We start from the raw sequence: 16,008 nt of genomic DNA, 5'->3' as shown, positions 1-16,008 counted from the left end.
TAGCCTACTTGTGACAATAAAGATTATTATATATTACACTACGTGAGCATTCTCTGCACTGTCAAGTCAGGATGGGGGTCTAATTTAAAAGCAGAGTGTTGGCCTGAACTGCATCAGCATCAAACACAGAAACTGTGCTTATGTTGCATAACTATAACATTACAGAAAAGTACACCTGTCCAACTGCATTTGAAGGCTCAACTCCACGCACTGGATTTGCCTTCTGATTCACTCAAAATGCTTTTTCAAAAATTAACTAGAAACTTCATTGAAAATCGACAAAGTCCAAAGCAAGCTTTAAATACAAACTTCACAACAGCATAATTCACTGATTGAGCTGTATTTGAATACCTTTTAAGTTTTTTTAAACTTTGATTGGATTTTCTTTTCAAACTGCTGGACACAGCTATTATATAATAATTTTATTATTGTCACAATAGCACTACAATAGGCTTACATTTACACTGCATGAAGTTAATGTGAAAAGCCCCTAGTCACCACACTCCGGCACCTTCGGGTACACTGAGGGAGAACTCAGAATGTCCAAATCACCTAACAAGCACGTCTTTCGTGACTTGTGGGAGGAAACCAGAGCACCTGGAGGAAACTCACGCAGACATGGGGAGAATATGCAGACTGCGCACAGACAGTGACCCAAGCTGGGAGCCAAACTAGGACCCTGACGCTGTGAAGCAATCATGTCTGCTGCCGTGTTTACATCTGTACTTTGAGCAATTTGTGGAATTTTCTTGCAACGTCTGCATTCAACATGGGGATGAGACATTTTTGCTTTCACCTAAATACTGAAATGACAGTGGCAATTAAACTATAAAAGCTTTATTTCAACATGGTGACACATCGTTATATTTGCTGTGTGAATTTAACATTTCCCAAGAACTCCTCACAGATGTCTATAGTCAGCAGCAGTTGTGACTGTGCTGCTTTTCTATTCCTAGGAAATGAAGTATGTTTAGAGGATTTTTAGCATAAATCAGGAAATAATGCACAGCTAAGATGATAATTTTCCATCCATTTATCTGATGGTTCAAAAAATTGATTTTGTTGAATGTTGGCTTGGGGGCAGGAAGATTGGGTCCACACCTCTACCTGTGGTAGGGAGTAAATGACAGCCCACAACTTCAGGTTAATCTGCGTTTGCATTAAATCTGGAAGTTGCAATCAGATTCAGGGGAGCAATGATGGCAAACACAGAATGGTTTGTCTTCAAAAACCCTACAAATTCCATGCCAAAGATTGATTCCATGATTTCCCAAGTGTAACTTGCTACAAATTCAAATTGCATTTTTTCATTAAAAATGGTCTTGAATGGTTCATTATTTTTTGAGATGAAGATACTGAAATGCAACGTAATACAAGTTTGATTTCTGAAAGCGGTTTTCTTTCCTACCGGTCAAGCGTATGAGGGCAGAACCTCACTTTCGATTTATTTTTAAATCTGCACAATTACATGAGTAAGAGCATCCCTGACAGAAATAATCTGGAAATGACTTTTAAATCATACTGTACACAAACAAAACAAATTGCATTTACATAGTTTTACAGCACAATTTATTCTTTCAAGAAGGGAATCTGTTATCCTGGCTGCTGACAAAAGTCAATAACGAAGGAATAAGTTTTAAATTTGCATGGCTAGATATTAACAGAGAATCAAGTACCAAGTCAAAAATGAAATCAGCAAATCACTTCTTATCCCATTCTTCTTTTTCTTTTCGTTCGGTGATAACTTCTTTAAGGTATGGTTCTAGGTAGCGCATATCCTGCAACAAAGAATGGGTTGAATAGAACCGTTTTTAAGTGTAACATTTTTTGTATCAATATATTTATATAAATAACTGTTTTCTTTATTCTTTTAAGGGATTCTTTAGTAAGAAAAACTTGATACAGTAAAGGTAGGGAAGATGTTTTGACTTGAAGGAAAGACCAAAACTGGGTGTTATGAATATAAATTCCAAGTACATTAGGGAATTTAGGAGAATCTCTAGTCGGGAAATGGCTAGAAAGTGGAACTTGCTACAAGGAGTGGTTTAAGCAAATGGCATTTAAGGGGAAATTAGCTATGAATAAGAAATGATGCTGAATGGACTACATGAAATGTAAAAGGGGTGGAAGAATGTTCTTACAGAGTAGAAATACCTATTTACAAAATAAATCCCTGGGCCTAATGGCCTGTTTCTATGCTATACATTCTATATAAAGAAATCCAGCGAGGAGTTCCTGCCTTGACACAAAGAAAAAACCCAAGGTAGGCAAATCAGTATTGCTCATTGGCATATCAAAGCAACAAGGCTTGAGGTATTTGGCAGCTCTCTGGGTTACAGTTAACTGTTGAGGGAACTGCATGGCTGGGAAGACCCAAAAACATTAGTGGAGTGGATGGAGGGACTGGGAAGAAGACCTACTGTAGTAAACATTTCCCCTTCTACAGATGTCAGCAAATTACCTTCTCAAATTTTGTCCACATTTCCTTTGGAAGGATTTGATGCTTCATGCTCAAATCCAAAGCTCGTTTGATGCGGAAATTTCTATCATTATAAAGGTTTTCAGGCAACCTTCTCACAGCCTCTTTTACGTCATCATCTTCATACAATATGTCATCGCGCACAAGTCCTGGAAACAAACATACTTAAAGTACTTATCTCATTCGTGATCAATTCAGATAATGTAATTTCCTGAATGTAATTTCTTTAAAACCAGAAAGCACCCATGAAGCAGCAGAATTGATCTGCAGGACCAGGAATGATAATGCATAATGAAAGCAGACCATATGCAGAAACTGGATAAGTCACGTTTAAATGGTGTATTTTAACGTTGACGTGGCAGGTTTCCGGCAGACTATTTCAAGTAGCAGACTTTGTTTTACTTTAATTATTTTATGGTGCTGGAGAGTGACGCTTAAAAAACATAGAATCTGTGGTCGAAACCATATCATCCACAAAGGGGTTAGCAAACAAAAAGGAAGAGGCAACAAGTGTTTTCTCAAAAAGATACTTTGTGCATTTGATTTATACGATTTGTGTTCATATATTTATGTATATATATATATTTATGTGAGTGAACTACTAACCAAAGAATGCAATTTCAAATCATATGATAGAAGTTTTAGAATTTGAATTCAGTGAATGCAGATGATACAAAGATATACAGAGGGACAGATAGTACTGAGGAAGCAGGCGGACTGCAGAAGGACTTGGATAGACTAGGAGATTGGACAAAGAAGTGGCAGATAGAATACAATGTGGAAAAGTGTGAGGATATGCACTTTGGTAAGAAGAATTGAGGCATAGACTATTTTCTAAATGGGAAACTGCTTCGGAAATCTGAAATACATAGGTGCTTATGAGTCCAAGTTCAAGATTCTCTTAAGGTTAACGTGCAGGTTCAGTCGGCAGTTAGGAGGGTAAATGCAATGGTAGCATTCATGTCGAGAGAGCTAGAATACAAGAGCAGGGATGTACTTCTGAGGCTGTATAAGGCTCTGGTCAGATCTGTAGAAGTCAGGTATTTTAAATACACTTAATATAGGTAAGAAGACTGTTTAAGACAGAAATATTAAATCCCAGTTTTAAAATGAAAGAAATATACAACTTCCAAACTCAGACATGTGTTTGGGAAAAACAGAACCACTGATAAAAACATCACATTCTTTCAAGGACAGCAGCAAAGTCTCATGGCAATAAAGGTGGAATAATTAAAGGCTCCATTGTTCTGATTTCTGGCCACTTGTGATAACAGCCTGAACCACATTCCATAACGTATGCAAGCCGAAACATTTTAGACTGTGTCAAAATACAGTTTCATTTATATTTTCGGAATAATAGCATGATGAGATGACTAACGTCTCAATTGTTGCAGATAAGCAACAATTGGAAGTGGCGTTGCATTGGGAGGATGGATGGCTTGTTATCAAATCAAATGTGTTTTGAATATAGCTTAAACCAATTAGGATTATATTGGGGTGTGATCGGATCGCTTAAGACAGATATGAAAGAGTATATCCATGGATGATTTGGCCACCATTTTAGACAAGAAAGACAGAAAGACAAGAAGAAAGAAAGACAAGAAGAAAGAAAGACAGAAAGAGACAGAGAGAACGAGACAGGAAAGAGACAAAGAGAACAAGACAGAGACAGAGAGAGAGAGAGAAAGTAAAGGAAGAGAATTAGAAAAGAGTTCTGTATTCCTATTTCATTTTCATACTTTGACTTTTAAAGTTGTGTTCAGGCTATTGTCTCAGAAGATAATTCCTGTGATTCTTTGAAGAAAATCAAATTGTCTACAAACTACCTTTTAAATCATTTTCAAGTTGTAACCAATGAACTTCAATAGAACAATTCTTATTTGCACCTGACAAGTTTTTAACTTGAATTTCTACTGAGTTTCAGCAATGTCTCAACAACAACCGGCAACCGTAAATTGAAAAATCTTTAAAATCCTGCCGACTACGCCAAGTGTTGTATCTTTGGATTTTAAAGATTTTCAATTTACGGTTGCCGGTTGTTGTTGAGACATTGCTGAAACTCAGTAGAAATTCAAGTTAAAAACTTGTCAGGTGCAAATAAGAATTGTTTTATTGAAGTTCATTGATTACAACTTGAAAATGATTTAAAAGGTAGTTTGTAGACAATTTGATTTTCTTCAAAGAATCACAGGAATTATCTTCTGAGACAATAGCCTGAACACAACTTTAAAAGTCAAAGGCTGAAGTCAAAGTATGAAAATGAAATAGGAATACAGAACTCTTTTCTAATTCTCTTCCTTTACTTTCTCTCTCTCTCTCTCTGTCTTGTTCTCTTTGTCTCTTTCCTGTCTCGTTCTCTCTGTCTCTTTGTCTTTCTTTCTTCTTGTCTTTCTTTCTTCTTGTCTTTCTGTCTTTCTTGTCTAAAATGGTGGCCAAATCATCCATGGATATACTCTTTCATATCTGTCTTAAGCGATCCGATCACACCCCAATATAATCCTAATTGGTTTAAGCTATATTCAAAACACATTTGATTTGATAACAAGCCATCCATCCTCCCAATGCAACGCCACTTCCAATTGTTGCTTATCTGCAACAATTGAGACGTTAGTCATCTCATCATGCTACTATTCCGAAAATATAAATGAAACTGTATTTTGACAGTCTAAAATGTTTCGGCTTGCATACGTTTGATCCCATTTGGAGTACTGCGAGTAGTTTGGGGCCCTGTATCTAAGGAAGGATGTGCTGGCCTCGGAAAGGGTCCAGAGGGGGTTCAAAAGAATGACCTCGGGAATGAATTAAATTGAATTTGATTTCTCACGTGTACCGAGGTACAGCAAAAAGAATTGTTCTGCATACAGTCCATACAGAAAAAAGATAGGACATGCATGTAATACATGGGGACACAAATCAGGTGAGCTTACGAAGTGTAGTACTATTCAGTGGAGAAGATGTAACGAGATCAGTTCAGTCCATAAGAGGGTCATTCAGGAGTCTGGTAACAGCAGGGAAGAAGTGGTTTTTGAACCGGTTGGTGCGTGTTCTCAGACTTTTTAATCTCCTGTCCGACGGAAGAAGTCGGAAGAGAGAATAACCCAAGTGGGAGGGATCTTTGATTATGCTGCCCGCTTTCCCAAGACGGTGGGACATGGATGGGAGGCGAACCTGTAGACAGAGTCAATGACTGGCAGGCAGGTTCCAGTGATGGACTGGGCTGTGTTCACAGCTCTCTGTAGTTTCTTAACCTTGGGCCGGGCAATTGCCATACCAGGTTGTGATGCAACCAGATAGGATGCTTTCTATGTTGCATCTGTCAAAATTGGTAAGAGTCAATGTGGAGATGCCAAATTTCCTTAGTTTCCTGAGGAAGTGTAGGTGCTGTTGTATTTTCTTGGTCTTGACGTCGACGTGGGTGGACCAGGGCAGATTGTTGGTGATGTGTACACTTAGGAATTTAAAGCTGTCAACCATCCCCATCTCCACTGATTCATTCAGGGGTGCGTACGATACTTCTCTTCCTGAAGTCAATGACCAGTTCTTAGGTTTTGCTGACGTTGAGGGAGAGACTATTGTTGTTACACCACACTAGGTTCTCTACCTCCCTCCTGTATTCTGACTCATCATTGCTCTAGACCTGACCCACAAGTCGTCAGCAAACGTGTAGATGGATTGGAGCCAAATCTTGCCAGTCACTTATGTGTAGGGAGTATAGTAGGGGGCTAAGTAAGCAGCCTTGCAGGGCCCCTGGTATTGAGCATTATCCTGGAGTAGGTGTTGTTGTTTATCCTTACTGATTGTGGTCTATGTGTCAGAAAGTAGAGGATCCAGTTGTGGAGGAACGAGCCCAGACCTAAATTTTGGAGCTTTGATATGAGCTTGGCTGGGATTATGGTGTTGAAGGAGGAACTGTAGGCAATGAATAGGAGTCTTATATAGGAGTCCTTTTTGTTGAGATGCTCCAGGGATGAGCGTAGGGCCAAATAGATGGCGTCTGCTGTGGACCGGTTGTGGCGGTATGTGAATTGCAGTGGATCAAGGCATTATGTGAGAATGGAGTTGATGTGTCTTATGACCAACGTCTCGAAGCATTTCATAAATGACAAATGTCAAGGCCACTGGAATTGTCGTTGAGGCATGTTGCCTGGTTCTTCTTTGACACCAGTATAATGATGGTCTTCTTGAAGAAGATGGGAACTACGGAATAGAGTACTCACTGGGTTAGGAAATGGGATATAAATGATTGGGGTGGGGGCTAGCAGCAGACTGTTGAGTTCTGAATCAGATTTTACTGTGATGCTCTTTCCCCCACCGAAGCCATGTGCTGGCATGTGAGTGCCAAGGGGGAGCGGTTGTGAACTCTGGATCTGTACTTGTTGGAGTTTAGAAGGATGAGGGGGGAATCTTATTGAAACTTACAGAATACAGAGATGCCTAGGTAGAGTGGATGTGGAGAGGATGTTTCCACTCATAGGAAACACTAGAACCTGAGGGCACAGCTTCAGACTGAAGGGACAATCCTTTAAAATGGAGATGAGGAGGAATTTCTTCTGTCAGAGGGTGGTGAATGTTTGGAAGTCGTTGCCACGGCAGGCTATGGAGGCCTAATCACTGAGTGTCTTTAAAACAAAGATATATAGGTTCTTGATTAAGGGGATCAGGGCTTATGGGGAGAAGGTAGGAGAATGGAGATGAGAAACTTATCAGCCATAATTGAATGGCGGAGCATGCTCGACGGGCGGTATGGCCTAATTCTGCTCCTATGTCATACATTTTAAAATATTTGCAGTATTTATTATCTAGAAGATTCACTACAGAACTTGCCCAGTCTTCATCAGCACCTCCTAAACTTGCAATCTCCAGGTGAGCAGGTGATTGAAAACACACACACCTTGTTTTCATTCAAGTCACACACCAACTTGTCTTGGACTTATATCATCACCAGGCCAATTATGTTAGAACCTGTTACTTAACAGCATTGTGGCAGTGTTAACTGAATGGGTTCAAGAAGGTGGCTCACCACCAGTTTCTAAAAGTCAATTAGAGATGGGTAATAAATATTTTCCATACCAGTGATGCCTATATCCTGAGAATGAAAGAAAATATGGAAAAAGTCAACAGGAATATAAACTAAAACTTACCATATTTGTTGAACCCTGCAGCATTATAGTACCACTTTTGAAGGCTTTGAAGCAAACTGCTTGTTGCTTTGGCTGGGGGAAGGAAAATATACAAAACATAACTCACTTACAGAAGAAAAAGTCCAAACTAGGCAACCAAATTTTCTGATTTAAAATCAGTGTACACAGAAAAACTCAGTTACATAAAAATACTCACTGTAAGAAAATCATTGAGCCAGGGCACTTTTTAAAAACATTGTTCTTGGGCTTTGATGAATACCAGCCTCCCCGGACAGGCGCCGGAATGTGGCGACTAGGGGCTTTTCACAGTAACTTCATTGAAGCCTACTCGTGACAATAAGCGATTTTCATTTTCATTTCATTTCAATACTAGAAAGGCAGCATTTATTGCTGTTGGTTTGGAATTTCTGATCACATTTTTTCATACAAGTTATCAGAGGATGAATTACACTCAGTTTTAATATAAAATGAATTTAGGGGTCAGCCATGGCTCGCCTCACTCTGGTCTCAGCTAGATAACTGTGAGTTTAAGCCCCCACTCAAGGCTAATACTTTGTTTGTGATGTCAAACCGAGGCCATGATGGATTTCTGAATTTGACATAAACGATCCTATGGTACTATTTTGAAAAGAGATGAGTTCTTCTCATCATCCTTACCAGCATTTAGATTTATTGTCACGTGTACCAAGTACAGTGAAAAATATTGTTCTGCGCACAGTCCAGGCAGATCGTTCTATACATGTAAAACACAGGGCATCCGATAAATACACAATGTAAATACATAGACATCAGGTGAAGCATATGGAGTATAGTGCTACAACAGTAGAGAAGATGCAAAGAGATTTCAGTTCAGCCCTAAGAGGGTCAATCAGGAGTCTGGTAACAGTTGGAAGAAGCTGTTTTTGAACCTGTTAGTTGTTTGTTCTCAGGCTTTTGTATCTTCTGCCCGATGGGAGAATTAATCCGGGTGGGATTATGCTTTGATTATGCTGCCTGTTTTCCCATGGCAGTGGGAGGTGTAGACAGTCAATGTATGGGAGACAGCTTTGTGTGATGGACTAGGCTGTGTTCACGGCTCTCTGAAGTTTCTTGCAACCTTGGGCCAAGCAGGCTGTGATGCTGTCTGATAAGATGTTTTTATTGGTGCATCTGTAAAAATCGGTAAGAGTCAATGTGGACATATTGAATTTCCTTAGTTTCCTGAGGAAGTGTAGGCGCTGTGTTTTCTTGGTTGTAGCGTCGACGTGGGTGGACCAGGACAGACTGTTGGTTATGTGCATACCTAGGAATTTGAAGCTGTCAACCATCTCCACCTCGGCACCATTTACCTCTGAAGTAACAGGGAGGCAGTGGCGGAGCGGTATTGTCGCTGGACGAGTAACCCAGAAATCCAGGGTAATGCTCTGGGCACCCGGGTTCAAATCCCACCATGGCAGTTGGTGAAAGTTGAATTCAATAAAAACATCATTAAAAAAAGTCTAATGATGACCCTGAGACCATTGTTGTAAAAACCCATCTGGTTCACTAATGTAATTTAGGGAGTGAAATCTGGCGTCCTGACCCAGTCTGGTTTGCACGTGACTCCAGATCCAGAGCAATGTGGTCAACCCATAAATGCCCTTGGATTTGGACAATAAATGTTGGCCCAGCCAGTCACACACACATCCCATGAATGAATAAAAAAAACTACCTGGCCACTATCATACTTGTGTTTGCGAGAGCTTGCTATGTTTCCTACCTCACAACAATGACTACATTTCTGAAGTACTTAATTCACTTTAAAAGGGTCTATATCGACGCAAGCCGCATATTTTTCATAGGTTTAAAATGCCACGGGCTATTACTTGTAAGACTGAGAGAAGGCGTGATGAATGTAGAAATGGTTATATTATATTTATGGCAGTAATGTTATTAAAAGGTATATATTTGTTGCAGTAATGTTAAAGAACCTAGATTAAAGTTATGTGTGTATGCTAAAGCTGTAATTAAGAAGTCATAAAAGGTGAAGTCATGATCGATTCTAACGATTTACTTGTTTACACAGAGGGTTTATGGATCATTATGATTACTGGATATTTCCTGGAGAGTACATAATTTATGAGGCAATATATTTAGTCCTAACTAAGCAGGTCATGTGATATCTTAATGGGATACAGATATGCAATTATGGGAGGGACCAGATCTGTCTGTAGTTTTGCCGTTTGCCCCAGAATTTGAGTCTGACAAGACAGAAGGATTTTAAGTTACATAGCAGTTTTGCCAAATGCTGCTAGGTTGAGCTGAAATGTATTGGTTCTGCTCCTGAAAGGGCCGCACTCTCCAAGAGTGTATACACAACCAAGCAAGTAATCTGTTTGTTAACTTTATTTATCAGTGGCATTTGAACTGTATTGCTTAATTGGAGTTAGTAGCAGGTATAGATAATAAGTTTAGGTTTTTCCTTGTATTTAAGAAGAATTTAACTGATAATTGCACAGCTATTTTCTTTGATGTTAATGTGGTTAATTATGTGTTTAATTTAAAGTTTGTATTAACATAAAAGATACCTATTGGCCAGAGTGATCACTCCTGGGGTTAAGTATCCATTCCTCACAGTTTTACTTTAAAAAAAAAAATTGTTTGGGTTTTGTCTGGTATCCTACCAAATATTAGGGTTTGGTCCAGTGTCCTAACAAAATTGGGGCTCTTATCGGGATTAAAAAGTATCATTCCTAGTTTGTTTTGGATTATTGAATGTAAAGACAGCGTGTGAGAGAAACTGGTGCTTTATTTCAGGTGTTGATACTCTTGTCAGTTTAAACAGGGAGTGACTGGTAAAATGGTTCTTTCAGTGGCAAAGAGTTTCCTGGGTGTGGAAGAGATCACTCTGGTTGGTTTACAAAGGGTGGTTAAAACAAAGCTTTTGGATTTGGCAGTCAAGTTGCAGTTGACTTTACCTGAAGGGGGTGAGGAAGGTGGAGATAATTGAAGCGATAGCTCAGCATTTAACTTTGCCAGAGACACAATCTGAAACATTAAAATTAGCTAAAATTCAATTACAAATGAAATTATTAGAAACACAAGAAAAGTTTTACAAAATTTTAAAAACTGGGGTTCTAGTCCGATGTGCTAACAAATGTTGGGGTGTGGCCCAATATCCTAACAAGGGTGAGAGACATTAGTGCTCAAAGTTATCACAATCCAGGAAACATCTCTACCTCCAATCACTCAGACTCATTCATTGAGCTCAAAAGTGATTGATAAATGCTCCCAAAGCATAACAGAGGGAAATAAATTTAATAGTTTTATATAGAACACACTCTAACACAGAGGTTCAGGAAAACCAGTGTGTGACTGCAAGGGAGCAGAGTGAAGGCTCTTGCTGTTTGATACGATCTGCCATCATTGGAGTGTACAGCCTATATACCTGATACCACACCGGCATTGAAATTCATATACCACATTGCTCATTAGTGTGACAGGCAGGATATCCTTTCGATTTGATGGCAGCATTGTTAGTGGAAAACACTACCCGTGTTGCTACTGCATACTGACAACATGCTAGTTTCACCTATTGTTCCAATCTTTGAGACACCTTACCCTTCCAGGTAATGAGGTAGAACTGGGCACTTTTCAGGTCTGAAAGTAGCAACCTTAGGCCCATTCATGAGTCTGCATGATATAAAGTGAGCCATGATCTAATCATGGTGCCATTATCCTGCAGCATGGCTTTGATGTGCCCTATTTCAGCATCAAGCTTGTACAGTGACCAAATGGCTTGAGCCCTGTTTACAAAGTTGCTTACAAGGCCAATCTTATGGTAATTGGAACTGCAGGATGTCAATGCATATATTGCCCAATGAAGGTCGGCTTGCAGGAAACAATAGAGAATCCTGGGCAGATTTCTTAACTAGCGTATTGAGGAAAGGGAGCTTGTTTGACTGCTCCATTTTAAAGGTGAATTTAAGCGCAGGATGAATAAGATGAATAAGCACCTAAAATGTTCTTACATGCAGTTCTTGATTCAAATATAGCAAACATATCTACTTATTGGAAATATGCAAGGAATAGGAGGTTAGGTGTCATTCCATCAGTGTTGCATTTCTCATGGAAACCAACAAAGATGTTTGGAGTGGGGCTAGAGGGGATCCCATGGTGACACCATCTATTTGGGAATACAAGGTGTCGTTAAAACAGAATTCAACTACAGAATTGCTGAATTCAACTCTGGATTCATGCTTGAGCAATGTGTGTAGAAAGTCAGATCAGAAGAATTAACATAGATCTTCAATAGTGTGACAATGACAGAGACCTGGCTCAAACAAGGGAACGACTGAGAACTTAATACTCATGGCTACAAGGAATTAAGGAAAGAAAAGGAAGGTAACAGGAAATGGGATGACAGTATCGATCCCAAAATCCCTACAGTGCAGAATGAGGCCATTTGGCCCATCGAGTCTGCACTGACCCTCTGCTAGATCACCCTACCTCGGCCCAATCCCCCACTATATTCCCATAATCTCACTCTGGACACTAAGGGATAATTTAGCATGGCCAATCCACCTATAATAATAATAATCACTTATTGTCACAAGTAGCTTCAATTAAGTTACTGTGAAAAGCCCCTAACCTGCACATGTTTGGTCTTTTGGGGGGGGGGGGGGGGGGGCAGCGCACCCAGAGGCAACCCATACAGACACGGGGAGAATGTGCAAACTCCACACAATGACCCAAGGTCAGAATCAAGCCCGGGTACCTGGTGCTGTGAGCCAGCAATGCTGTGCCACCCCTCATAAACAGTTACAGTAATGGAGGATGATACAGTTGGAAGTCAAAGGCAGGAGCTATTACTGATCAGGGTGTATACCATTGAGTCCCAAATAGTTTAAGATTTAGAAGAGGGTCTTTACAGGAAAATTAGAGATGTGAGGACTACAGAGCAGTGACAATAGGAGACTTCAATTATCTTCATCTCGACCAGGAAAGTGACAGTATAAAAGACAAAAAGAGGGGTATTCCCAAAACATGTAGAAGAATCTATCTGATCAACGTGCCGCCAAAGAGGCAGCACGGGCACGACCAGCCGAACGGTCTCCATCAAGGATTCTTCTCCTGGGTCACCTTGAGCTCGATATCAAGGCAAGTTTCCTTTCCCTTCCCAATGTCAGGGAGTTACAGGCCTCAGGGCGGGAACCTGTCCTGCCGCTGGAGTTAGTCACGGTCCCCGGGCAGGAGCTCAGCCCCGAGTGGGACTCCCTCACTCTGATGGCCGCCGGGGCAATCGCCCCACATCCCCTTCAAGGACAACCCAAGGCCGAAGCGCTCATCTCTGACCAGCTGGACGGTACACTGTCACAAGAGGCGCGCAGGAGCCGTTATACCGGCTTCATCACGTCCGACCTCTCCCTCCCCTTCGCCCTCGCCTAGGCAGCGGCTTATAACAACCAGTAGCTCTCACCTGGGGCTCTCGCCGCCATCTTCTTGGCCAGGAGGTCAGTGCGGCTGCGCGGTTATCACCATCCAGAATAATCCGCAGGGGGTGGTGGAGACACGTAAAGATGCCGTGCGTGCGTGTATGCGTGCGCGTCCCCGCGCGGGTGTGCAGGACAGTCTTGGTCCCGTCCTGCGTGCGCGTGAGTAATGACGATTCGCGCGTGAGCGTGCCTTTGATACGTAAGCCGGAGGTGCACGTGCCTGTGTTGATTGCAGAGTCTGCTCTTGCTCGATGAGGATAAGGTGCTGCATGCTGGCAGTGGAAGCACCACGTCCTGCAATGGTACAATGCAGACTTAATAATTCGTGATTTCCCCGGCGACAAATACTATTGGCGTGGAGGGACTCAAATCCCCCGAAGATTGAGTGGTGGCTTGCGGACATGTCGAGTTTCCTGGGTATGGAAAAAATTAAGTTCGCCTTCAGGGGATCTGTGCAGGAGTTCGCCCGGAGGTGGCAACCATTTATTGACTTCTTTGCGGGAGAGTGAGCGTCAGCAGGGGATGGGTGGGTAGAGTAGAGTAGGAGGGAAAATATGGCGGGTAGTACCGGTGGGAGAGGAGCGGGCTTGTGCAATATGTTACGATGGAAGTATTGAAAGTACGTGGATGTTTGCACGTTTTTGCCTTTTTTGCTTTCTTTCTGACGATGTCTGTAACTGTTTATAAAGCCAAAAACTACCTCAATAAAATTGTTTATTAAAAAAAAAATAATTCGTGATTTCTCCCCACTGGCAAAGTCTCAAGTTGGTTACAGTGTTACTGTGGGGAATACGGTGAAATTCGCAGATGGAGCAGTCGTCGGGCCACGAACGACATCAAAGAAAAAAATAAGTACAAAGAAAATAAAGTCCACAACCCCAAGTAGCATCATTATTTGACCAGGTATTTGATTTGCAGCATGCAGACATTCTTTGTGGTTCCCTGTCCATGTAGGATCATGGCTGGTCATGGCTGATCCAACATTTGAGCGTCCATTTTCTTGCTCTTTTGCCATAACCCTTGATTATCTTACTGATCAAGAATCTACCTAAGACCTCAGTCATAAATATACATTTTGCACAAATGTATAAAGTTGCATATCAGCACATGTAACCATTGGTATGACCTCGGCTGGCGGGTGGCATCAGAAGTCTATCACATGATGGACTGACCTGTAAATTGGTAGCACGTACAACACGACAGCCGCACTTAAAATAGCTCCCAAGGAATTTGAGTAACCTTGCTGTACATAATAGCGTTAGTTGCCTTTCCACGCATTTGACAATAAATCATTTGTTCCAGTTAAATATTTGATGATTCAATTTATTGTCACATGTAAAAAGTATTTTTTTGGAGCTAGGAACATACACAGTAGACAAAAAATGAATAATCGACAGAGTACATTGGCAAATGGTACATCAACAAACAGTGATTGGTTACAGTGCGGAACAAGGGGCCAAACAAAGCAAATACATGATCAAGCAGCATAGGACATCGTGAATAGTGTTCTTACAGGGAACAGATCAATCCGAGGGAGAGTCGTTGAGTCTAGTAGCTGTGTGCAAGAAGCTGTTCCTATGTCTGGATGTGCAGGTTTTCAGACTTGAAGAAGGTTAAGAGGTGATTTAATAGAGGCATACAAGATGATCAGAGGATTAGATAGGGTGGACAGTGAGAGCCTTTTTCCTCGGATGCTGATGGCTAGCATGAGGGTACATAGCTTTAAACTGAGGAGAGATAGATATAGGACAGCTGTCAGAGGTAGGTTCTTTACTCAAGAGAGTAGTAGGGGCATGGGATGCCCTGCCTGCAACAGTACTGGACTCGCCAACATTAAGGGCATTTAAATGGTCATTGGATAAATATATGGATGATAATGGAATAGTGTAGATGGGCTTTAGATCGGTTTCACTGGTCGGCGCAACATCGAGGCCGAAGGACCTGTACTGCGCTGTAATGTTCTAATTCTTCTGCCTGGTGGAAGGGTCTGGAAGAATGCAAAGTCTGGAGTCTCTGATAATATCCACATATTCTATGAGTATCATTGTCAACGTTGAGACCACAGAACACAACATGGTACCAGAACAGTTCAGAACATCTAAAAGGTAACAACAGAAGAGGCGAGGCGAAGAATGCCGAAGAGCGAAAAAGAAATCTCTGCCGACCTGGTGAACTATGGATATTTGCGACTCAACAAAACAAACAACGGTGAAATTCGCGATGGAAGGTTTAAAGGCACCCACCAGCTTCAAGTCTGGGTAACAGACAAAAACTGGCGCGATTTCAAACAACAGTTTAGACTCAATGTTTTTGCCTTTGGCCTTCAGGCGCAGCCTGACGAGAGGTGTGTTGCGTAGCTGTTCACGGTAACAGGTCCCCCAGACAAGAAAGGTGTTTTACGCATACCGAGGATGATCAAATTTGTGGGCAAGTTCATTCCCAACCTGGCCTCCAAGGCGACCCAGCTGCGATTCTCCATAACAAAGGACGTAGCATTTCAGTGGTCTCATAAATACGAGCAGGAGTGGCAAGCGCTTGCATACCTCACTGGCGATGGCGCCAGTCCTTGCTTTCTTTGACCCACCAAAAAAGACAAGATTTCAACAGATGCAACCCAGGATGGCCTTGGAGCGGTGCTTCTACAACAGGTTGCAGACAGCAGTTGGCTGCGGTGGCATACGCGCGAGGGCAATGGCCAACATGGAACGCAGGTATGCACAGATCGAAAAGGAATGCCTTGGGCTAGTCACGGTCTAGAGAAATTCCATGACTGTCTATATGGGCTGCCTTTGTTTCTAGTAGAGACTGACCACAGGCCACTTGTGTCCAATGATGAAACTCCAGTGCTACTACTTTAATCTCATTAACATGCTAGGCAAGCACCTTGAAGTCACTGTCACGCTCTTTTGAGCCACTGGCATCAATGAGATATGTC

General features: G+C 41.5%; 1 protein-coding gene across 1 annotated transcript; it reads right to left on the bottom strand.

Annotated features, from left to right (window-relative positions):
* Positions 1-1,386: 1,386 nt before the first annotated feature.
* LOC119972382 (cytochrome b-c1 complex subunit 7) lies at positions 1,387-13,184 on the bottom strand. Its single transcript, XM_038808976.1, has 4 exons — positions 13,058-13,184; positions 7,621-7,692; positions 2,462-2,628; positions 1,387-1,778 (listed from the first exon to the last, which is right to left on the bottom strand). The coding sequence occupies exons 1-4, from the start codon at positions 13,074-13,076 to the stop codon at positions 1,701-1,703; spliced, it is 336 nt and encodes a 111-aa protein (XP_038664904.1). The 5' UTR covers positions 13,077-13,184; the 3' UTR covers positions 1,387-1,700.
* Positions 13,185-16,008: the final 2,824 nt, after the last annotated feature.

Source organism: Scyliorhinus canicula, chromosome 10 (assembly GCF_902713615.1).
Source record: "Scyliorhinus canicula chromosome 10, sScyCan1.1, whole genome shotgun sequence".
NCBI classification, from domain to species: domain Eukaryota; kingdom Metazoa; phylum Chordata; class Chondrichthyes; order Carcharhiniformes; family Scyliorhinidae; genus Scyliorhinus; species Scyliorhinus canicula.
This window is presented reverse-complemented; position numbering and strand designations above follow the sequence as displayed.